A 25,931-nucleotide genomic window follows, 5' to 3' on the forward strand; every position below is an offset into this window, starting at 1 on the left:
ATTTTACTCATTTTGATAATTAACTTATAAAACATCTTTACAAACAAAATTAAGTTGATTTGAGAAATTCTAATTATGACACCTTTAATTTATAAATTCATAAATTATAGATATGTTTGAGATAACTAATATAAAACTTATATAATTATTTTTTTAAATCAATTTTATGAAATTAAATTAAACTACAAATATTATAGTTTTTAAAAATTATTATCGAATTTATTATATTGCTTTACTTTAAAGACATAGTTTAAAGATGTGAAAGATGTGTTAAAAAACTGTTTTATTTCATTGTTTTCATGATAAGATTGAGGTTTCTCGAGCTATTTCGGTTATTAAAAATTTAACTTGTCTGGTGGGTAACTTGTTTAAAGCTTCTATGAAGAATTATATGTTGGATTTCAACGTGATCAAGTTTTTAGGTATTAATACTCGTACTAGTAAAGTTCTTCGTCCTCTTCCTGTGAGATGAGAGTTTCTTTCACCAGGCTGGGTTAAAATTAACATTGATGGGGTTGGTAGGGATATCCTGGTCTTGTTACTAGTGGAGGTATTTCCTGTGAGAGTATGGAGAAATTTATTGAAGTTTTCTCTGCGTTTCTTGAAGTTCAAACTGTTCAGGTTGTTGAGTTTTATGGGGTTATACATGCTCTGGAGGAAGCTCAAAAGAGGGGGCTTACTAATGTCTGGTTGTAATGTGATTCTGTTTTGGTTTGTGTTGCATTTATTGCTAGGACAAATGTTTTTTAGATGCTTCAGAATCGATGGAATACTTGTCTTAATTACTATGGGAAAATTAGGTTTAGGTTACTCATATTTTTCGTTAAGGAAATGTGTGTGGTGATAAGTTGGCTAATTTATTATTTATTCATAGAGAATCTTTTCATTTGTATAATAGGCTTCCATCTAGTCTATTCTTAGAATTCTTTTTGAATAGGTATAGTCTACATAGGTATCGTTTTTGTTAGCATATAAGTTTCAGTCTAGTCCCCCATATTTTTGTATTTTCTTTTTTTTTAATAATATTTTTTCAAGCATATGATTGTTGTTGCTTTAGGTGTCAGCCTAACTAAAATATCAAGTTATATAGTGATACCTAACATGAAAGTTTTTATTAAAAAAAAAAAAATTGAGAGTAGGAAGAATTAACCATGATTTAAATATTAAGTTACTTCTTATATTTCACTTGTGTGAAATGAATTATGTTTTATAAACATAAATCTTGATATTAGACTAACACCTTATACTCATCAATAAGATGGAAGAAGAATTGCTTTGATGATACCAACATTACATTATTAGTCAAAGAGAATAAATTTCTTAAAGCAAAGTAAGAAATCATAAAAAAAAATTGAATTTAATCTATATTTTGAATTTCATATAATATTTTCATATAATATTGTAAATTTGTGTGCAGAAGGTCTCGCAGACTTAGGAAAGTAAATCTTTAGAAGTTATCAAATGTTTAAGTGATAATGTATAAATACAATATAACCATCTTTATTCTTTGTTTTTTTTTGTTATAAAATGTACATCCCTTCCCTTGTATCTTTATAGTTTATTCTAGTTACTTTCATTGTTTAGAAGTAAAAAAATTGCTAATATTTATAAAAAAAACAAATATTTAATTATAATAAAGTTAAAAATAAAATTATTTATCGTGATAAGTGGTTTGAAACAAGATAAATTGTTTTCTTAAATTTTTTACAAATATAGGTGTTAAATTGAAAACTTGAATTAAATCAATTAATCAATTCAATTTGTTATAAGAAGATTAATATTTAATACAAAATTAATCAACTAATTATTAATCAATTCAATTTGTTATAAAAAATTAATATTTAATACAAAATTTGAGTAAAATAACAAAGATTTATTTAGTATTTATTCTAAAACAATGAGGACAGGACAACGGAGAATTTCTTAACTTTAATATAAGTTCTTCAAAAATCTCAACAAAATACTTCACTCTTTTTCAAACTTCAATGAATAAATAACTAAAAAATATCATTTTATTTTATTTTACTTTATTTTTTATTTTTTATTATTTTCCATTTTTCTTTAGTTAATTCCCCGCATTCTTTTCCTTTATTACAAAAAAAAATATTTTTCACCCATAAGGCTGTTAGAATTACTTAAACAATACCCAATTAAAATTGAATTTTTGCTTAATTTTATATTTTATTCGTTTCTTAATTAATTAGTTTAGTTCAAATTTTATATTAATTTTTTTAAGCAAACCAAATTAAACTATTTATTCCATTAAACTATAATAACATTGTACATTTAGAGTTAGATAACAACTAAAAAATATATTTATTAACATTTTTATGTGTTAAAAATATATAATATTTGTTGAATATAAATAAATAATATTTAAATTTATGTGTTCAGTTTTGTTAAAGTAAATATTTACTAAAATACATTTATGTTTCTTGTGTTTATAATGAATAGATTCTATTGTATTTTTTATAAAATCTAAATTTAATAAAATTAACAGTATATTTTATAAAATAGATATGGTTGTTAACAATCTATCATTTTTATTTTTAATATTTCAAAGATGTTATTTCTTGTTATGTGATGTTGTTAAAGTTTCAAATTGTTTAATTACATCGCAATAGAAAATTTATATTTAAAATAATATTTGTGTATTATTATTATAAGTTGATATTTTAATTTTAATTTTAATTCTATTACTCAATATGCTATATTTTAAAGTTTTTTTTTGAGGATTATATTTTAAAGTTTTTAATCTATCATTTGAAAAAAAATGCATTTAAAAATATCTTTTTAAATAAGACGAGCTGTGATTAAAATATATTAGAAAATTCATTTTGGAAATCCGGATTTGTATTTATGGAACATTTTTTAAAATATGTTTTCAGATTTTATTTTTTGGATTTTTTTTGTCTGAAAGAATTTTTTATATTTTGAATTTCTTTTTCCAAAATAAAGAATAATTTTGAAAATTTAAAAGTGAATAGAATGCATGTTCAAAAAAAAATTTAAAAATTGGGAATAGGAAGAATTAACCATCGTTTAAATATTAAGTTACTTATTATATTTCACTCATGTGGAAATGTGGAAATATTTATGTTTTATATACATAAATTTGTGTTGTAACATAATCATATTATAATTGTTAGACATTCAACTATTTTTTTTTTAAAATTAAACACTTCATTAATACTTGTTTCCAAAAATACGAAACCTAATTTCTTAAAGCATCAGAGTTTCAAATATGAACTAAAAAGAAAAACTAAAACTAAAACGTTTACTGCGAAACAGAAAGTTCCCGCAATTGCGATATTGCACAACTTCAAATTTTTTTAATTTCTGAACTTTTAGTATACATTAATATAAGGAATTTCTCTTAAAATTATTTCAAAATATTTATACAAATTTACGATATTGCTGATTGAAGTATAGATTGCTTCAATTATTTTTCAATTGTATTAGAAAAATTATTACTATTTTATTTTATAAATTAATAACTTCAATTTCTTTAGTCATTAAGAATCATTGTTAAAATATTATATTCTTCAATAATATTACATTTGATTTATTGTGATAAAAAATATAATTATTTTAAACATATTTAATTAAAAAAATATATAAATATAAGTAATAAAAGATTAACACAAATAGTAATATAAATTTTGTATTTAATTTTTTCCACATTTTAATATAATTAAATAATAAAATAAAAAATCTATCTCCTTTTCTATTAAATACAAAATTCAAGATATTCTCTAAATTCTTTTCCTATTTTATCCTTACTTCATATTTTGTTTTATTAATTTATTTTGGTTATCTATACCTATATAGAGGAGATTTCTCATTATAACTTTTTGTTTGTATAAATTTATTTTCCTATTTTATCTTTGTAGCTGAAAAGGCATGTTGGCATGGGGTCATCTTTAAAACTTCTTCCCACAAAGGAACTTTTATATATATATATATATATATATATATATATATATATATATATATATATATATATATACACCCCATTTTAGGGTGGAAGGAAGAGTGTGATGATAAGAAAAAAAAGATAGAGAGAAAGAGACAAATTTGATAACTGATATGATGAAAAAATAAGAGAGAAACAGCAAGAAATGATGTGAATAGAAAGTGATTGTATGGATGTTATTGTTGTGTTGAAATTTCTGTTTTGCGTTTTTTGACTTGTTCCTTTTGTTTCTAATGTCATTATTATCAGCTATCTTGATCTACCGATTCTTTGCTGTTTGTAAGCCAACTTTTATCCTCCTTTTCTTTTTGTAAATCTTTGTTCTTAATATCAAGAAAAATTCCCCTCAGGACACCAGATTCCTTGTTCTATGAAGCACCTCCATTTGTGACACACATTGATCACCCTGCAATTGCTGCTCTGACTAAGTATTAGTCCAAAGTTTTCCCACCCAGCAACACTCCTGGAGTAAGCATCTTGGATATGTGTAGCAGTTGGGTAAGAGTTTTAGTACCTCTGGTCTCTCCAATGTTGCATTGCATATACATATTGTCATAAATCTCCACTTTACATTAGGTCAGCCATTTTCCACCAGGATACAAGCAAGAACGAGTGGTGGGATTAGGCATGAATGAAGAAGAGATGAAGAGGAACCCAGTAAGATAATACTGTGTAATGTGGTGATCATTGATCTTTAATTTTGGAACTGGAACTGAATTTGGTATTCTTAAGGTGACTCTCAGATCATTTTTCCAGATCCGTATGCGGTCCAATAGCCTGAATTCAAATAAAAAATAGTGACATAGCTATGTCTCAGGATTCTCAACATTTTAATTTTGACAGAGAAACGTGGACCTATTAATTGAAGTTGATGTTGTAGGTTCTCACAGTGTGCTGTGCAAGACTTAATTGTAAACCCCAAACTGCCATTTGAGGATAACTCTTTCGACATCATCACTAATGTGGTAAAAATACTTTTCCATAAAGTAACTTTGATGGTTGAAATTATTTCAAGTGGTGCATGTAATTTGTTCACATCGCACATTTATGTGGTGCATGTAATCATCTGATCCAAACTAAATAATCTGTACTCAGAAACTTTCTGGACCATTCAAGCCATCTGGTATCTACAATCCACCTTCCAGATTAGGAAATTATGTCTAGAGGTTCCTTGAGGTGACTAGAAAACAAGGAAAAAAGATGCTAAAGAAGGCTACACGAGCAAGCATAAGTGCACATATGGATATACTCATCTATTTTATACCGAACCTAAATGTTTCTAACCAATGAACTTAGCAGAAAGCAATCTGCCAGAAATTTCATACTTACAAAGATGCAACTTCAATTGTGCTTCACTATTTTACATCATTAATTTTCACAAAAGTGTCCCTTTTAGTTATAGATGCCAGTTTATACCGTCAATGAATTTTTTAACAGTCATCTCGTTTATAACCAATGAACTTAGCACAAAGCAATCTGCCAGAAATTTCATACTAAGAAATATGCAACTTCAATTGTGCTTCACTATTTTACACCATTAATTTTCATAATAGTGTCACTTTTAGTTATAGATGCCAGTTTATACAGTCAATGATTTTTTTAACAGTCATCTCGTTTAAATCATATTCAAGATCTGTTACTCCTCATCCACTAAGATTCACTCTCAAATTGTCATAATGTACACAAATGTTCCTTTATTTCATATTTCATATAGACAAACATTTCATCTTTACACCAGTGCCAGTTCTTTAGACGACGTTTCATCTTTTATTGATCTTGTACATGTCCTGTTCTACTCATGATGATTTCATTGATGATTTTAGCTTTTCAAACCGATGCTTCTGGACAAAGGCCATTTCTATATGGACATCAACTGGGGATGCTGATCATGTTTTGTTGGATCATATTTCCATTATGCTGGAGGATTTGAACCTCCTCAGGTGGTAATTCCATAATTGATATTTTCTTTCCATACTCAAGTGAAAGACACTTAGCTATCTGCACTGTCACAATTATTTTTCCCATTTAGTTGTAGGAGGACACATTTTATGGGGACAAGGTTGAAGAAGCACTAATCTTTAAATTCCATTCTAAAATCTAACTTCCTCCTTTGTTGCACATTTCCTAACTCGAGTATTCAGTTTAACAGATCACGTCCTAGGATAGTTCAAAGTATTACTGGTGTGATTCAGGAATAGGAGAATGCTATAATTTGTGAAGTGGCATTGGGTGATGGTTTAATTTGTAGAAGGACACCAACTGAGAAAAGATTGAGGTGTACTAAACACAAAGGAATGAGAGCTAATGTTTCCATTGCCGAAGCAATCAGAGTACCCAAGTCAGAGAACAATGTTTCACAAACAGTGGTTGGGAGTCCAGTTGATGAAAGTTTGACAAACACCAATATATGTGGAATCATCTTAAATGATGGCTCCACCTGTAGAAGGCAACCAGTTAAAGGAAGGAAAAGATGCATGAGCACAAAGGGAGGATAATTGGTGCATATATTCAAAATAAGGGCAACGGATACAGATACCAAAATGTTAGCCATGGTGTAGAAGATTCTCTACAAACACTGGTAGGGAGTCCTGTTGATGTATTTGTGGAATCATCTTAATACAAGACAACCAGTTAAAGGAAGAAAAAGGTGCCATGAGCACACAAAGGGAGAAGAACTCGTGCATCTTTTCATGTAAATCAGAAATAACTGGCATTGCAAAATTTCTGCATAACAAGTGCCATGCTTAAACCCGAAAATGAGTTAGTAGAAGTTTAGACAGAGAATATTGCTGCTAGCAAATCCTAGGGATGTAGGTGATGACCTGCTAGATGACTTGGAGTTTCATAACTGAACAGCTGATCTCTATTGAAAAGGCAAACCACCAGTTGTAGGTAATAACAAAAATTCTTGCAGCACAAAATGCATTGATCAGATTCTGGAAGACTGAGATATGTTTGTATTAGGGAAATTTCACTTATAATTCTCTGAAGGCAAGGAAATATGTAATACTAGTTGTTACCTATTGTTGTTGTTGTATTGTAGGAATAATGATTGTTTATCATCATCGTAAATGCCAATTCTTTAACTATTATGGTCAGAAAATATGCTCATTATGCCAGCAGCAGCATCTCAGATACCTGTAGTTGTAAATGTCAATGGTTTCTCAATCTTTCTTTCCTACGCGAGTACAAGATTATAAATATGTTGTTCTTTTAGCACTAAAGATTACAAAAGTGCCAACAGATATTTAAACCATCAAGTTGATTCGGGCCTGTATTATCTGTTACTTTATCAGTTAAGCCAGTCTACACTAACCAACCTGGCATATGCTAATTATGAGTCAATGGCCCAGGTAATTTGTATTGATATTGAGAAAATTATTCAACCAATTTAGTCAGCCTTGCACAAGATTTTATCTGTTGATCCATTGCCTGTCACGGCTCAACTCTTGTGTGCCACTTGTTTGAAATTGGTTGCATTAGTCAGCATTAGTGTCTAACATTAGACAACACTTTTACCCAAAAATACCAAATAAGCGTTAAAGTAATCAATCAATAAAAAAGAGTAAATACAACAGTAGACTGCATTAACCTAAATCTCTACTTTCTTTCCCAACTTTGAGATCCACATCACTAAATATATGTGCTTTTACAGTTTCAACTTAAACGATTATTTTTATTCTTTTATCTAACTTATTGAGTTCTATTAGTTTTTGAAGAGAGGTTGGGCTAAAGAATACCTTGCATATAAAAAGTATTTATTAGACACTTCTATAATATTGTCACAGTGTCAATTTTCATGAAGACAAATAAAAGAACCATGGCTTGTTTATGCAGACAAAAAATATAGAACCCTTATTTGGGTCAGTTTATCACACAAATGAACCAAATACTCTTCATAAAGTCTAGTATTATCACATTATTTGATGTACCGTCTCCTTTGAGCACTAATTTGATGTATATTCAGGATACTAGCATAACACAAATTTGAAATGAAAACAGCCAAACATGGAGAGGTTTTATAGGTTTACCGTACTTAAAAGAGACAAGCATTTGCCAATTAAGAAGAAAACACATGTCTATAGCCTGGTATCAAGGTCTAACTTTTATAACCCCGAATTATTACAAAACCAACCTCCACAGTCTCACATGAACTTCCTGTACGGCCTACCATTATCTTCATCTTGCATATGCTGTAAAAATAACAGTTGAAGTTTACACTAAATTATTTAGTTAACTGCAAAGAAAAGCATTCACATGTACACCCAAAAAGCAGGTTAAAAAATAAAAGTGAAAACAAAATTTAAGAATAGCACGCCATTCATGATCATGCGTCCTACAGTTGAAAGTACATTACAATTACAACTGAAAGATAGAACAGAGTTAGACCGATTAAGCCATACAGCAACTTCAAAACAGAAATAACATTTGATATGATGAATCGTGTGAAGGCAAAATATTTCAATCAATATTAGTAAACAGTTTAGTTACCGCCCATGATCCATCTCGATTTTCTCGAGAATTTAAATAATGCAACCAAATAAATTAAGCACAGAAAATTAGGGTGTTTAATTTGTATTTTCAAAATTTTCTTAGTTTTGAAAATGAAACTGATAGAGGGTGGTTCAAGACAGAATAGATGAATATTGCTAAAGCCCTAAATTGTGAAGAGGAAGTGAGTAGATGAATTGTGCAGACATACACATATATAGAGAATGACGAAACCTAATCGAAATCGAAATCGAAATTGAAATTGACATTGAAAGAGCAACATGTTAAATACGGATAAGATAGGGGAAAGGGAACTGACGAATTCACGGACAATGCCCTTGTAGACAAGGACGGGAATGGCGATGCCGAAGATGCCAACAAGGGCGAGGTTGCGGCGAGTCCAACGGAAATTCAACTCCAGATTCTCTCTAGCAGTGCCCCACTCCTCTATGAATTTGTTCTTGTTTGCTTCCATTCCTCCTCCCATCTCTCTCTCTTCTCTTCTTCCTAATCAGATCAAATCCCTCCTTCTCTTCTTCCTCCTTCCTTCCTCCCCTCTCCCACACTTCACACTCTGGAAGTTTCTTCCTGCACCCGGACAGTTTTCTTCCAGCACCCCTACATTTTCCTAAATACCTAAATTACCCTTCACAGTTGTTGGTGGTTGTAGAGGAAGGATGTTTTGTAAGGAAAAAGTGTTTCCGAAATAGAGAATGTTTTGTAAGTAAAAGGTGTTTCGAAATAGAAAATGTGAAAGACAAAAACATTCCAAAATACCTTTTTAGGACACATTTTTAGACTTTTGGAATGGTAAATTCGAAATTCATAAAATGTGTTTTGAAAAGGATATTCTGAAATGGTTACGGATTGTCCTTTAAGAAAATAGATTAGATACTCCCATTTTTAGAATGTAATATGCATGTACTCCTCCATTTCATTATGAATTTGTCATTTTCACAAATATTAGAGAATATCAATTTAAGAAAAAAAAAAAACTAAACCTTGCTTTTCTTCTCAACGAACAATGCTTCCAAAACCACCAATTAACCACTGCAATGACGTCGAAAAACACACATGTTTGTCTATGTCAAAGCACACTAGTAAATTAATTTACTATTTGATGCAAGAGTATCTATTGTTCTCATCCTAGTAATGTACGTGCTTAGTTGTTATTACTAATGCGTTGTACTTGAGCATAGAAAAGGGCCAATAGTTCAGAAATCACTATTCCACGTGATGAAGAAATCCCCATAACAAGTCTTGGATCACAAGATGCGGATAGTACAAATCCTACTAAATATGATACACTTGCTTAGTTATTTATTTTTTTAAAAACTCTCAAGTTAGGCATCATTATCAAACTTGACATCAGCTAGGTTGCACCTCAAGTATCAACAATCATCTGCCACCACATGAAAAAAATTATTATTATAAAAGAAAAAAAGAAATAAAGAAAGGAAATACAAGCAAATACGAGGAGACTAGACCAAAACTCATATATAAAAACCTAACAAAAATGACACTTAGGTAATCTATACCTATTAATAAAGAATTATAAGAAAATACTAGATGGAAACCTATTATACCAATGAAATTGTTCTCTATGAATAAACCCTAAATCAGCAAGTTGGTCAACACATGCATTACCTTCATGAAATATGTGAGAAATCTTAAACCTAATTTTCCCACAGTAATCAAGGCAAGTGTTCCACCTATTACAAAGAATCCAAGGAATGTTAGTCCTAGCAGTAAATGCAGCACAAACCAAGGCAAAATCACATTCAAGTCATAAACTAGTAAAACCCATCTTTTTAGCTTCTTTAATGGCATGTATAACTCCATAAAATTCAACAACCAAAACAGCTTAAATATAAAGGAAAATGAGAAACCACCAATAAAATACCCCATACTCCCACGAAAAATACCACCACAAGCAACAAGACCAGGAGAACCCCTAGTAGTACCATCAATATTAATTTTAACCCAACCCGGTGAAGGAAATTCCCATCTAACAGGAAGAGGATGAAGAACTTTTCCACTACGAGTATTAATATTAAAGAACATAAGCGCATTGAAGTCGACCATATCATTCCTCATAGAGCTTTTAGAAGAATTACCCACTAGGCAAGTGAAATCCTTAATGGTGGAAATTACCCTGTAAAGATCAATCTTAACATGAAATCTAACATAATTTCTCATACACCATATCATCCAAATAGAGAAGGTAATCACAATAAGTTTAATCAAATTAATCAAAGGACTACAATCGCTCAAGGAAAATCATCCACATTAGAGAAGTGAGAATTAAGAAAAATTTGCCGAAATTCTAAACCAGCTATCTGTAACTCTATCTCTGCCTTAAGCCAATTCCATATATGCAAAACATTAGGATATTCAAAAAATAAATGTTGAATAGATTTTTCCTACTTTTCACAAAGAGTACACATAGAACATAAATGCAAACCTCTGTGTAAATTTGTTGATCCCTAGGAAGCCGCCCATGAAAAAATTTCCAAAGTACCAGAGTTTTTGGAAGGAGGAATATATCGAGACCAAATGATCTTACTCAAACCACAAGAAACTCCTGGATCTAAGAAAAAAATTCCTAGCAGATTTGAGAGTAATATGACCATAGTCTTTCAGAGTCCAATTAGGAGTATCCTGTTCCTGCCTAATCACGATATGTTCAAAAACTGATTCACCTGTTGTAAAGTTGATGGAATAATCCAATCACAACCATTTCAGAATTGGGAAACTATAATCACCAGGGTTACAAAACCATTAGGTACCCTTGCAATTAAGAACTGTACTCCAAAATCCAATTCTGATCTTTCCTTTTGTGACTTGATTCTTTATCCTAATGATTCTTGGTCTTTAAGAGTACTCGCAAAAAAGCAAGATCAAGTAGCAAGATTTGGTCCTCTTACAAATTTGGGTCCATAGGTATTAATTGGATCATTAGAATCCTTAGAATTCCTAGGAACCCATTTTAGAATACCTTTGAGGACAGAAAATTTCCTAACTCTGCAGAATCTGACAAAGTGGCCCTTTTTCATACAATATAAGCATGAAACAATCGGTTGTTTTGACTTTTCAATTAGTTGTTTTTCAAGGAAGGTTGAAAAAGGCTTTGAAACACCACTTTTCTTGCTCTGTGGATTAAAACCCAAACCAGCTTTACCAAAGACACATTTTTTAGAAGAAAGAACAATTTCAAAGTTAGAATTTCCTTTAGAAAGCTTGTCCACGATTTTCACAAGATAGTGGAACTTCTTTTCATGAGATTCACAATTTTCACAAACACTTGAGTCACATTTGCAAGAAGAGTTTTTGTAAATCAGTTCCATCTAACTCTTCTTCCAATGCTTTGACTCTTATTTCCAACCAATTATTCAAGCCTTTCAACCGGTTATTTGAAAGGGCCAGCCTATTAGCTTTTTCATGAGTTTCTTTAAAAGCATCAAGAAGTTGGCTATAGTTTTCAAAATTAATTGAAATGTTGGAACCTACACTGCTTAGTTTAGTTTCTTCTTTTTCCATTAAACAAAGATTTGCTTCTTTATCTCCTGAAGATGAGCTAGAGGAAGAAACTTCATTATCTTGCCAAGCAATGTAGACTTTCTTGGCTTTGCCTTTCTTGCTTGCTCCTCTTTCTTTATTCTCATTGTTAGGGCAATCAGCAGGTATATTTGTTAGAATTAAAATCATTAAGTTTCTTGCTATTATACCTGTTGGAAGATTGATTCTTGTTGTTGTTTTTCTTCAGGAATTTACTGAATTTCTTGGTCAACAAGCTCAGCGTTTCTTCAGCCTGTTCATCTCTAATTCATGTTCTTTGAGCTTCCCAAACAGTGAAGTTGTGGTCATATATGTTAAATATTTAGACTCAGAGATAGTTGTGACCTTGGGCTTGCAAGATTTGTCAAGGCACTTAAGGATTTTGATGTTGAGTTCCTCATTTTCAAACATCTTTCTAAGACTCATGAGGTGGTTGATAATATGGGTAAACTTCTTTTGTACTTCAACAATTGTTTCCCTTTTTCTGCATCCTAAACATCTCATATTCTTGCTTTCATGCTCAGTCCATTGGGACCAAGGTTTTTTAGAAACCACTTTATCATTTTCAAGCATGGGAGCAAAAGGACCATTTTGAATTGCATCCCAAATTTCTTTATCAATTGATTCTACAAAGATCTTCATCCTTACCTTCCAAAAACTTGTAATTCACACCATAGAACAAAGGTGGTCTATTAATAGATGCGCCCTCCCCAAAGGGTAGTTTATCAGCCATGAAAAAAGATTTTAGGATCAAAAATTGAATGACTTGCAAGAACCTAGCTCTTGATGCCAATTGTTAGAATTTGCAGGCCTTAAACAAGAGGAGGTGAATTGTTTATAAAAAAAATTCACAAATTTTAAGGTACAATGAAGGCCAAAGAGAATCAATTAATCAGAAATCTATTCAGTTGAATTTAAAAACAGTTTTCTCAGAAACAACAGAAAATTAACTGGTTGTTTCTGCGAAACAATCAATTGTTTATAGCAGAAGTTATAAACTTCAAGCAAAAACATATTTAAAGAGATGAGGGATAGAGAGATTCACACAGTAAATTTATACTGGTTCACTCTTAGCTAAGAGCTACATCCAGTCCCCAAAAAACCTCTGAGAATTCCACTATGCAATTAAAACACCTTGATTACAACACACACACACCAAAATGGTGATCTTGAACCCTTCAAGAACACACACCACCTTTGGCAAACACAACACAGAATTCAAAACACCCTCTGAATCTGCACACCAACAATTACATAAATAAACTGTCAAGAGAAAAGGAATGATCACACCTGATGCAATCATAGATTGAAAAGAAGAAAATATGGTGTAATCCTTCCTATTCTGCTCTTAGAAAGAATTCAAAGCTTTAAGCAATCTTGGAAAAACTTGATTTGAAAGCAATCTTGTGAATCAATAACAACCAGGAGCGTAAAACAAATTATATATACTCTAATTAGTTGTTTAAAACTTTTATTGCAAGAGTCTAATCAATTTTAAATAAATTAAAACAGATTGAAGTAACTTAACAGAATTTTGTTAAAAAAATTCAAAAAATAATCAGTTGATTTTTCGAAACAACCGATTGAATTGGTTTGACAGCAAATTCAAATAGTTTCAAATTCTTTTAAAAAGTCCCTAAGTGTAAAATAACCAGTTGAAACGACAGTTCAATAGGCTGATTTTCCACTTTCTTTAGATTTTTTTTTCAAAAGAACTTGAATCAAGCAACCTTGGATCAATTCTATGAGTGAATTACAAATTCAAACTACCCAAAACCTGCACACACAAGCAGCAACAAAGCCTTCAACCAATCTTCATGGATTTGGAGACATCAAAGCCTATCTTCAACATAGCTCACACCAACACAAGCTTTATTTTTTTACAAGTGACACAATAGTCAATGAAGCAGCCGAATGAATGTTCCTAGTAATGTCCTCAATCACTCTACTGGTAGCGCCATTGCTCACGCTTGAAAACCTCGAAATCTCATCAGAACCGGAAACAGAGCTTGAGGAAGACATAATACCTTCTAAGAATGGTTACAAATATCTCTCAAACACAAAAATGCAAAAGTAGTAAAAGCAGTGAGGTATATAGGATTTGGGAACAAATTTTATAGTGTTTGAAAATCCCTTCCAAAATGAAACAACACAACATCACAATCGTTGAATTTGAACGCATCCAACGACGAGGGAATAAAACCCTTTGACATCAATGACACAGTAATTGTTGCACACATGAAATGATGCAATCTTTTTGTACAAAAGTGCATTTAATACACAAAATCTCATTTGAAAGCTTCGATAATTCTAAAGTGCCATTTCAACTTCTTCAAATTCCTTGTAGGCATTTCGTCTTTTTAAAATTCTTTAGGCCTGGGGGCTAGTGTACTATCAAGGCCGAATGGCCGGAAGGTTGAAATGTTAACAATGAAATGAAAAACTAAACTAAAATGTGTAAATAATAAAACATTGTAGCAAAGCCCAATGAATAGGCCCAAATATGTACGATATGTTTAATAAATATAACGTACGGAGAATAAAAGCCCAATCAGGTCCAATGCCCAATAAGTGAGTACTATAAATATGAGATCAAATTAAGTGGTAAGTAGAGTGAATTTTATCTGATAATTAAGCAAAATCGATTCTCACTTTATCATCAGAGCCATTTGCAGGTACACACATCCACCTGAGAGCTAACCCTGAGCCCATAAGCAGAGAGTTCAAGTTGACCAAGTCCAATAAGTGAGTGTCCATAACTTAAATCCAAAAACAAGCTCAACCCAGTGGACCGTGTAGTTGAAAGCCCAAGCCCAAACTAGGAGACCGTGAAGTCGAGAAGTCCAGAGAGGAAGAAATGAATTGCTTTTAGGCATTGTAAGAACACAAAACAAAGAAGATTTGTGGAGTAAAGAAGGTAATTTTGTATTAAGTTATAAAATGTTGCATGATTTACTTGATTAAATTATAAAATATGGGATGTTTTGTTTGTGCAGACAAAGGCTTCTGACGCTGCTAAGGCTGGAAAGAAGAAATAAGAATTGAGACATCTTATTTCAATTCTAAGGTTATGTTGGTTTCAGTGCTTTGGAATAGTTATTTTATCTTATGCTATAATTATAGAATGAGATATTTCAGTACAAGTGTTTATCCTTGTTTTACTTTATAGAATTAATGCAATGTCATGTGAAGTGAAATTCCATTCCTTTAAGACAAGGTAAGGTTGTTGAGTATATGGTTTGTTTCTCTTTTGAGATATTATAGTATTTTACATTAGGTATTTTATGAGACATGTTTCCTAAACTTGGCGAACCGACTATTAAGGTTTCCTATCCTTGGTTAAATGAATTAGTTTAGCAAGAAATACTGGATAATTGGACAAAATCTCCACAAGATTTTTTCACTTGAAATTACTGGGATAAAAATGTGAGAGAAAATTATGTTATACAAACGTGTATATAAGAAATTTATTCGTTATCTCCCACAAAAGAAAATTAGAAAAAATAAAGTGACATAGTTGGTTAAATGAAAGGTTGCCCTACTTAACTTATATACTCGAACGACCGAATCGTCCGCCAATGGGTCGGCCAGGAACTTGACCATTCAATCAATTAACCACAATGAGCAGGTCACATGACGACACGTGACTGACCGACCCATGACGACAGACCATGGGTTGACCAAGTCAACAGGGTTAATCAACGATTAGGGGCTGCTTAACACAACCCTAAACAGAAACCAACCCCCTAATTCGGCCCACCAACAAAGGCTCATTAAGGTAATATAAATAGCACAAACCCCAAGAACCAGGTACGTCATTATCTACAGTACTCTAACATCCGAGTGCCGACACCCTAACTAACTTGAGCGTTGGAGTGCTGACACCCTAACCATCCCAGCCTGTGAGACCAAATGACCGAGAGAAGGAAGACGAAGCAAGAAGTTAGCAGTAGTAGTGATCGACCGAAAAGAGTGGAAGAGCAATCGTTCTCTAGACTTATTCAAATGAATTTGTTAGCTAAATTAATGATTTCTTCCCCAACACAACAAATAGTTTTTAATCTTTTTTACTTTATTACTTGTCTGCTCAACTTTATAATTCAGTTTCTTTTATAATTTTGATTGTAATTCTCATGTATGTGATCATATGTTTTGCTTTGTGCATGTTGATACGAAGATTAAGTGTTTTTTGGGTTTAGTTTCAGTTGAACAAGGTTGTAAGTGGACCAAAAAGCACAGAATTGTGACCGAGGGAGTACAGCAATTATAAATGATTTTCTATGTGTTTTTTTTTATCATAACTTAACAATGCCCATTTTCTTCATTGATTTTAATTTTATGTATTTAACATTTGTAATATATTTCCATGTACCGAGGTCATTTTTACATATGAAGTGTAAGCGTTAAGATTAATACTTGGAGGTATAATGACAAATGGATGGGAATTGCAATTCTTTATCCCTCTGGAGGTAAAATGACAAAGGAATATGTTTAATTAAAAAAAATATTATATGAGAGACGTGGGAAAAAGGTTATTTTCTACTCTCTTTTTTCTCAAGATAGTGACAAATTGGTGAATCAGTGAGAGATAATGGCAGTATACGGTTTGGAAAGATGTGCTGATTACAATCTGCCACGATATCAATTTATAGTGGTCAAAACAATAAAAAAATGACAAATATTTTGAAGTTTTTGTACAAGGAGTTGAAAAGACATAAGATTAAAATTTTAAATATCTGAAAAGAATAAAAAAAGAAAGAAAATATTTAGTTTATAATCTATAGTTTTCACATGTTAAAAATCAAGTTAAAAACTTGAACCTATACAAAAAGTACTAAACAAAGATACTAAAGTGATGGACAAAATTCTTCTCAATTTTTTGTGTGAAGATTTAAACTATATATTTTTAATAGATTGTGTATGACTAGTTGATATCAACCGTTGAATTCTTCCTCTGTGAATTTTGGTTAAGATTTTTTTGGTGAAGATTATAACTATATTTTTTAATAGGTTTTGTATGAGTACTTGGTATCAACCGTTTTCCTCTGTGAATTTTGGTTAAGATTCTTATGTACACTTATATTTTTAATAGGTTATGTGAAAAATTTCTCATAATTTTTTTAGTTAAGATTATTTTTTAATAGATTTTGGTTGCACGTTACTTTGTTATGTTTCATGAATTATTGGTAATATTTATATTTCGATTAAATTAATATTATCACTATAAAGAAATTTAATTTTATCATAGGTATTCTAGAAGAGGTTATAGGATCTCTCTACTAAGACACATGCTTAATGGAAGTTTTCTAAACTCCTGATAAGTTTTCACAGTTTTAAAACTCCTGATAGTTTGTGGGTTTCAAAACCACTGAAAATAATGCAGATTTCAAAATCACCATAAATAACAGGGGTTTCAAAACTGTAAGGAATAACCAGGGTTTAGAACCGTTGAGAATAACGGGGGTCTGAAACCGTTGGGAGTAACGGGGGTTTGAAACCATTGGGAGTAACGGGGGTTTCTTAGAACTGCCAAAAAGTAAGTATTTTTCAAGGGTTCGTAAAAACCGTCGGTAATCCGTTAGCGACGTTAGATCTTATGGAGAAAAGGCAAACTATGGGGAACGTACTTAACGAGGGTTAAAACCGTCAGAAACGCTAAATTTAACTCTCATTAAAAGTAATTTTTCTTGTAGTGATATGTATCCAACTCATAAAATATTATTGATTAAAATATTTCAATTCATTATTTCTAAATATTTATTAAAAATATTTATTTTAAATATCTATTATATATTTTGCCCAATGTTTTAGAAATATTAAGTAAAGTAAGAATAAAATCAATTCATGGTGTATAAGTGGAGGACAATTTTCACCTCACAAACCAGTCTCTAAGGATTAGTTAGGTTCAATTATACTAATATTGTATCACAACCTATTCTAGTTAGGTTTATTGAATATATTAATCATCCATTTAATCTCACATTTAAAATGTTTAAGTCCTTGGTGAGAGTGATATATTAGAAATCCCACCACTAGTGCATAATTGTCCTTAATTCCATTTTGGTTTAGTTTTCTTTCTTTTAACTTTTGTAACTTGTCTTCAATTTTTTTTTTTAAGTTTTGTTGGAATTCTTTGCATGAGTAAGTGATAAGAGCTTTGACCTCTTTCATTTGAAGAGTTGCTACCAAGTGTAGACCCTTTGGCATTTTTGAAAACCTTTCTTGAGTGATTCTACCCTTTTTCCATCCTTTACTAAATATCCGAGTGATAAACATGAGTGATTGCATTATTTGTTGTTAAAAACTAATTGTTTAATTTTTTGTGCACAAATATGCATCATTTATCTTCAGGGGAATCTTCCAAACCACAATCTCCTCAAAGTGCACGTCTTTTGGGAAAACTTGAGGATACCAAGAAGAGCTTGACCCACAAGTAAGAGGAAATGCAACAATTAATGGAAATAATGCAAAGGCTAGAGGACACACAAGAGAGACAAAACCGAGAGCAAAGATAGGAGCCTAGAAGAGCTACAAGACATTACATGCACTATGGAAATCATGAAGAAGAAGAAGATTGAAGAGTGAAAAATTACGAAGCTAGGCGCCATCATCAACAACCAAAGAAGACCCTACCTTTAGTAAAATTACCTAGTTTTAATGGGGATAATGACTCAAATGTATATCTAGGATGGAAAGTTAAGGTAGAACAAATTTTTAATATGTATGAGGTCAAAGAAGACCAAAAGGTTAAGTTATCTTCCCTAGAATTTGAGGACTATGCCATGCAATGGTGGCATCAAACTATAATGAACATTAGGCTAAACAAGAGGCCAACCATGGTCTCTTGGCACGATTTAAAGTTATGCATGCGCCCGCGGTTTGTTCCTCCTCATTATAGGAAGAAACTCTTGATGAAGCTCCAATGGCTTCATCAAGGACCTAGGATTGTGGATGAATATTTCAAAGATTTAGAAGTTACTTTGACTAAAATCAATATGCATGAAAGTAAAGAGTCAAAGATAACTAGATTTGTGAGTGGATTAAGAAGAGAAATTCAAAATGTTGTAGAACTTTATGAGTATACATCTTTGGACAAATTGGTTCACCTAGCCATCAAGGTTCAATCACAACTTTTACGAAAAACCTTTTCAAACATATTCATAATGATGACTTTTACAACTCATCTTGGAAGGATAAAAATAAACTTCACAATCAAGATATTCCTTCCAATTCCTCTAAAGAATCCACCCCACAAACTTTTAAAGACAACCTTTCCCCTTTTAGAACTCAATCGCCAACCAAAACCTCAAATAAAAAATGTTTCAAATGTTTAGGTTTTGGTCATATCGTAGCAAATTGCCCTAACATGATGGTAAAAGAGGGGGATAATAGTAAGTGACCATAGTGATCAATCTTCTAGGTCTACCTCCCCTACCCTTTCCCAAACCCCTAGTGAAGATGAATGTGAGATACCTTGTGAAGGTGACTTATTGGTGGTAAGGTGATGTGAGTTGATTTTAGGATTGATCATTAGGTGACACTTTAATATTTACGATTGAGGTTTTAAGACAATTAAAGAGTGAAATCCTAAGGAAAATCCCCACTGAACATTTACTTAACCAAGTGGTTAAGTAGATGTGAAAGTTCATTTCACAAAGGCAAAAGGAAAACACAATTATATGGTGAGAATGATGACAAATATGGTGCGAAATTGAACAAACAATAAAGGAACAAGAGATGACCGAATTGAAATTCAAAGAAGCAAAACTAGGAACATCTTAAAGATAGAATGAAATGTAAAATGGAAGAGATGATGAAAGAAGAACTTAGGGATGGTGAAGCAATGAGTAGTCACGCCACTTGATGGGATGGAATAACCAAGATGAGTGAAAGGAGGCCGCCACTTGAGAGCTTCATATCTCACAAGATAAGACCAAATTTGGAGGAAAACACTCACTCACTACTCACACAAAAAATATGCAAAATTTCTTTACTATAATTTCTACTTGTAAAATACACTAGGTAAGCCTCCTATTTATAGGTGAAGGAGCCTTGGAGAACAAGCTAAAGGGGAAGGATGGGAAAAGGAAAAAACGGGCAGCCTTAGGGTTTGACTAAGTCAATCCCGCATCCTATGCTTGTCCTTCCAGAAACTAGGTCAAAATGCCTTCAATTGGGCTAGGAACAAGCTAAAATGCTATCCACACCCCTATTATGCTAATGATACTTTATTCTAGCCTATCTTTGCTATTTGGACCCCCAAAGTGAGCCCAAATTTATTTACAACATTTTCTAAACATTTAAGAAGACTAGCAGGAAGAACTTTAGGTGCTCTGGTTTATAGCTTCTTCTTCTGCTGATGTTGTCTTGAGGTTTGGTGGGGTCCGACTTTGTATTTTGAGATGACTGACCCTTGTGGGAATTTCTTGTTGTGTCTTTAGTCATCTGTCAGTTTGTATCATAAGGCGAATGTTGGGTACTATTCTAAAACCTTTTGATGAAACTCAAAGTGAAAATATTTTTCACACCCCATGCTTTATCAACAACAAGTTATGTTCCATGATCATAGATGGGGGTAGTTGTGCTAATGTGGCAAGTACAACAGTAGTGATAAGCTTGGTTACCCACTATCTCTCACACTAAACCCTAAACAACAAATTTCTAAATGCAGTAGAGAGTGTTGATGTTAAAATATATGGTCTTAAACGAGAGGGGGGGGGTGAGTTGTTTAAGAGGGATTTTCGCAAACTTTGAAGGTATAATGAAAATCAATGTTGAATTATAGAGAAAAGAATCAAGGAAACAAATACCCAAAACTGTTTTAAGATGATATTAGAAAAACAATCAGTTGTTTTTATCAGCAGTTAATAAAAATAACTTAAAACAGATATATGTGAGATCAAGGAAAGAGTGAATCACACAAACAAATTTATACTGGTTCACTCTTACACCAAGAGCTACATCTAGTCCCCAGAAACCATTGGGTAATCCACTATGCAATCAAAACCAGATTACACCCATCACACACCTTAAACCCCTTAAGAAACACATTACCTTTCGCAAACCACACCAAGAATGTTGATCTTGAACACCTCAAGAACACACAACACTCCTTGGCAACACAACTACAAAAATACAGTAATCAAGGAAGAAGGGAATAGAATACAACTGGGTATTACAAAGCTTAAAGTTCAGAATTACAACCCAATCCTATTCCACACACTTAAGAATGATCCAAAGCTCTTTCAAATCTTGGAAAAACTGTTTTGATAAACTCTTTCTCTTACTCCAAGATTAGGAGTGTAAAACCACCTTTATATAGACCATCCAAGTGGTCAAAAGCATTTAATAAAGGAGGCAAGTTAGTTAGGATCATTTAAAACATATTAAAACCGCTTAACAGAATTCTGTTAAGGTTTTCATGAAAACAATCGATTGTTTTGTCGAAACAATCGGTTGAATTGACTTGACAACAAAGTCAAGCTTTTCAAAACCTTTTTCAAAAACTGCTAAGGTAAAACAACCGGTTGAAATTGCAACAACATTTTAGAAAACTCATATTTTCAAAAGGTTAAAGATTCAAATGAACTTGGATCATCTTAAGGAGTGAATTAATAAGTTTCAAACAACTAGACAACACACACACACCCAACAACAAGGTCTTCAAGCTTTCCTCTTGGATTTGGAGACATCAAAGCATCTTGTTCAACCGATGATACACCTCAACCCAACAACCCAAGATGGCCCAAGAGATCAATTAGATAACCTAAATGGATGGACCAATATGCAATCTAATAAGTTAGAAAAAGAGATCATATTATCATAAGAATATATGTTTGTAAGGTCCAAGGGTCCATAGTGCACCTATTTATGGTACTGATACTAAAATGAATGCATCAAAGATTTTGTGGCATAATTAGTGTATTCTCTCTTCTCTCAGTATAGTTGTAGCAAAAACCTAGTAATGATCACTTCTAGAACAACAAAAATGGTCTTCTATACATCTTTTTACGTTGGGAATTAAATAATTTAAATGTAAAAATAAAATAAAATTATAATGTACTATCAAATTTGTTACTATAATATGTGATATTATATTAAAATACAGAATTCATATAATATAATTTATCTATATATTTATAGCGGATTTAGAATGTTAATCTTTCTTTGTAACTTTCATATCAGACTAACTCATGTATTTTCATACTAATCACTTTTGATCCTCTCCTTTGTCCTTTCCCTAGACTGTCTAAGACGTGTAAATAATTCGAACTTGCTAAAGCAAAGTCAATATACTAAACCAACACAAATATCAAATGCATGAAAGGTACGTATAATATGAAAGTTGTTCTCATCGTATGTCTCTTTTAAGAAAATACTTATAATTATATACTCGTATATTTCTTATAAAGAAATACCATATAAATAATTTTAAAAAAATATTGATTTCTTTTACACTTTCCACTGTTTTCTCTTTATATGTGGTACCTAATGCAAAGTGACATTGTCCTTTATTATTTTCTTTCTTTTACACATGAAACATGTTTTTTTTTCTAAATTATCTGTTACTCAATACTTTTCCTTCAAACCACCGTAGTTTATATATTATTTTCTCTATACTTTTCCTTCAAAACAAAAATAGTTTATATTGTGTGAGATTAAGTTCGATATTAATCTTTCAAATTTAAATTGTGTTTTTTTTATCTTATGTAATTTGAAAAAAATGTTTGTATAATAAAAATATATTTTAGGCTTTAAATTATTATATCTCATAAAAACCGAACTATTAATCGTGTGATCATTCGTCGTTTAACATGAGAGTATATGAACGTACATTATACGTTTGCCTTTCTAGGGTTTTATCATATTAAGCGTATTTGATAAAATTAATCAATAAGCTAATCACAAATTGATAAATTTGCTCAAAGCTATCAAGTTATCAATCAGAAGTAAATCCAGAACTTGACTTTAAGGGAGTAAGAACAAACGCATTTAGATTTTATTTACCAACAACTTTTGGAAGAAGATGTCAAAACAAGAAAAACACCATTGAAACAATAATGACTTTTATTACTCTCCATAGCTTGTTTTTTTCTATTGTGACACTTTCCTACATTAGTTGACGTTGTTGTTTGTGACACTCTCCATAGAGATTTTTCGTTATACAAAGTCCATTATCAAGAAATATTCCTCCTCATGTTCGGGAATTAGAAATTTGTTTGACAGATTTTTAAATTTTTTAAATATATAGAGGAATACTTATTTTTTTAGGCAGGAAAATAAAAAGTATTTCACCACTTATTTTAAGTTTGTGAAGAATAACTCCACTAATTGCATTATATTTCGTTCATCGTACTTTTTTCTTTTTATTTAATGCAAACAATTGCGTGTTCATATAATTTTAGATCTTATGGTAAACGTCTCGTTAACGTTGTATATATGTAATGCAAACAGTCGTCGTACGGTCTCAACTGGTTTGACGACAAATGTATCTTGTTGAACGTTGACCAGAACATCACATCGGCCGAGCTTTCTTAGTCGACAAGGACTCGGTGCACCCTTCTTCCTACGGTGACTACCGAGATCACCACCAGCTCATTATTATGCGGGACCACCTCCCTCAGGTCAGCCTTAGTGAAGTAGAGGTCGGGCTTCGCCGACTGGTCAAGGTCCCGAGCCTTTACTGCCATCACTTCTCTCGCATACTTCCTTCGTTGGGAGGCGATGCATCCTCTCCCTGAAAATCCTCCAGAGATTGTGTTGACCTTGCCATGGACAGGCACCTCGTGTCCTTGATCCTCCACTGGAGTCTCATCCTTCGATCCTTCCTGACCTCCCTCTCGATACTCCTTTAGGAAGCCATCCCTCACCAGTCCTGCCAACTAGTATCCAATGGTTATGCAATTTTCCACATCGTGCCCAAAGGCCTTGTGGAACTCGCACCAGGTATCCTTACTCGGCCCCAAGTTCCTATCAGTCTTTGTGGGGAACCTCAACTTATTAGCCATACCCGATACAACGAGCAACTCCTTGTAGGTTATCTTGAACTTATGTCGAAACAGTAGGTCACCCTTTGCTTTTGACCTAGTCTGGTGCACGTCGAGTTGGCAGTCTCTTCTATGTCACAGCTTCATGCACTCTCATGGTTGGGCACGAATTCTCTCACGGGGCTTGGTTTGCCCAGTGTTCCCACGCTTCACCGTCATTACTTCCTCCGCATCGATGTGGGCAATAGCTCGTCGTCGGATCTCGCCAAACGTCTTTGCCCGATTCCTTATCAAAGAATCATTGAATGACCCTGACAGAATCCCCCGCTCGAAGGCATGGACTATCAAAGCCTCGTCCTTAGTGTGGAGCTTTACCACCAACGCTCCAAATCGGTTTAGGAAATCCTTCAAGGGCTCCCCCTGATGCTGCTTCACCCCGAAGAGGTCGAAAGGGACGGGGGTGGAGCTCGGTTAACTATGAATTGTTCCCTGAACAATGAAGAGAACTGATCGAATGAGGTTATATGGCCATCAAGAAGGCCAATGAACCAATCCAACGTTGTGCCTGCAAACATACCCATGAACAGCTTGAAATGCATGGCGTTCAATCCTCCTAATATCATCATCTAAGTATAGAAAGCCGTGAGGTGGGCCTCCGGGTCTTCTGTACCTGTAAAATTAATTTTGGGAGTCATGAAGTTCGTAGGTATGACGACATCCATGATTTCCTGTGAAAATGGCATGGGGCGAACCCTAGTTGGGATAGGCGGGCTCCGTTCTCCTGCGGCACGCTCACCCAACTGCTGTAGATCTCTATGCAATTTCTCATTGGCCTTGCATAACTCTTTGTTGCTTGTCCGCAACGCGTCCAGTTTGACCCTGAATTGGTCTTGTCTGAGGGCCTGCTCGACTCAGACCTCAACCAAAAGCCTCTCCTGGTCAGCCTTGGATGATGCCACTGTCTCCTGGAGAGTGTTGATAGTCTCCATGAGTTGTTGTATGGTGATGTCACCTCCCTCCTGTCCAGATGAACCTTGTCTTGTATTCCTCATATCGCCTGATAGCTTTTCACAACTGTGGATGGGACCTGGTTTTATCGGGCCCCACGGTGGGTGCTAAATGTTCTTGCTAGGTGACCTGGTCGCCGATTGACTTTGAAGACAAGCTCTGACTCCGTCTGTCTCTGCTGGAATATGCTCTTTCCTTTGGATGTGTTGTAACACGACTCCATTTGAAACAGAGGGGGCCCTACTTGTTGATTGCACTCCGACGATCAAGTCAATATAGGGCTTATAGAAATAAGAAGTAAGTGAGTAGTTTAAGTCTTAGAAACAGCGTACCTTCAGTTGGGATCTCAAGTCCCTTTTTATAGACTACCTCTAGGTTAGCTCTGGTAACAACCTTCTCTCACGAGAACCTTATCTCGAGTGAAAGTATGTTTAATGGGAGAAGAGTTTGTTACAATGCGCATAATCTTAGCGCTGCAACTGCACAAAATCTTATCTCCTTGGAGTGTATAAAATCTTAACAGAATAACCACCAGGGTACCAACTCATGTACCAACATCAAAGGTTTAATCTGTCCCTTGGAGGCATACAAGCCCTCACGTACAACGCATGCAACCTGCTCCCCTAAACCCTAGTGCTCTTGGGCTCGGGCCTATGGAGAATATTTTACTTGTACTAGACCCGAGTGGACTAAATGCACCCCTAGTGATGTGATTCCAATAGCCACTTAGAACTAGATTCTTGACACTTTGAGGAATCACCTTGAGCTGGAAAATATAGAGGCACTTTCTTAGAAGTTGGATCATGGTTCTAAAATCAAGAACTCACCAAAACAAGTACCAATTCTCAAACTCATTTGGATGAACCAAATATTGTCAAATTGAATCAACAAAGGAGAAGGAAAAGAAGAAA

At 33.1% G+C, this 25,931-nt stretch overlaps 1 protein-coding gene and 1 long non-coding RNA gene across 2 annotated transcripts; one reads left to right on the forward strand and one right to left on the reverse strand.

Annotated features, from left to right (window-relative positions):
* The first annotated feature begins 4,068 nt into the window (after positions 1 to 4,068).
* LOC137819244 (uncharacterized) lies at positions 4,069 to 6,261 on the forward strand. Its single transcript, XR_011082259.1, has 3 exons — positions 4,069 to 4,941; positions 5,800 to 5,916; positions 6,126 to 6,261. It is a non-coding gene; the product is annotated as an uncharacterized lncRNA (long non-coding RNA).
* A 1,525-nt stretch (positions 6,262 to 7,786) lies between these two features.
* On the reverse strand, positions 7,787 to 9,165 carry LOC137819243 (uncharacterized). Its single transcript, XM_068623032.1, has 2 exons — positions 8,787 to 9,165; positions 7,787 to 8,169 (listed from the first exon to the last, which is right to left on the reverse strand). Exons 1-2 carry the CDS (start codon positions 8,952 to 8,954, stop codon positions 8,122 to 8,124), a joined length of 216 nt encoding a protein of 71 aa, XP_068479133.1. The 5' UTR covers positions 8,955 to 9,165; the 3' UTR covers positions 7,787 to 8,121.
* Between the last annotated feature and the right edge of the window lie 16,766 nt (positions 9,166 to 25,931).

The sequence above is a fragment of the Phaseolus vulgaris genome, chromosome 10 (assembly GCF_000499845.2).
Source record: "Phaseolus vulgaris cultivar G19833 chromosome 10, P. vulgaris v2.0, whole genome shotgun sequence".
Lineage (NCBI taxonomy): Eukaryota > Viridiplantae > Streptophyta > Magnoliopsida > Fabales > Fabaceae > Phaseolus > Phaseolus vulgaris.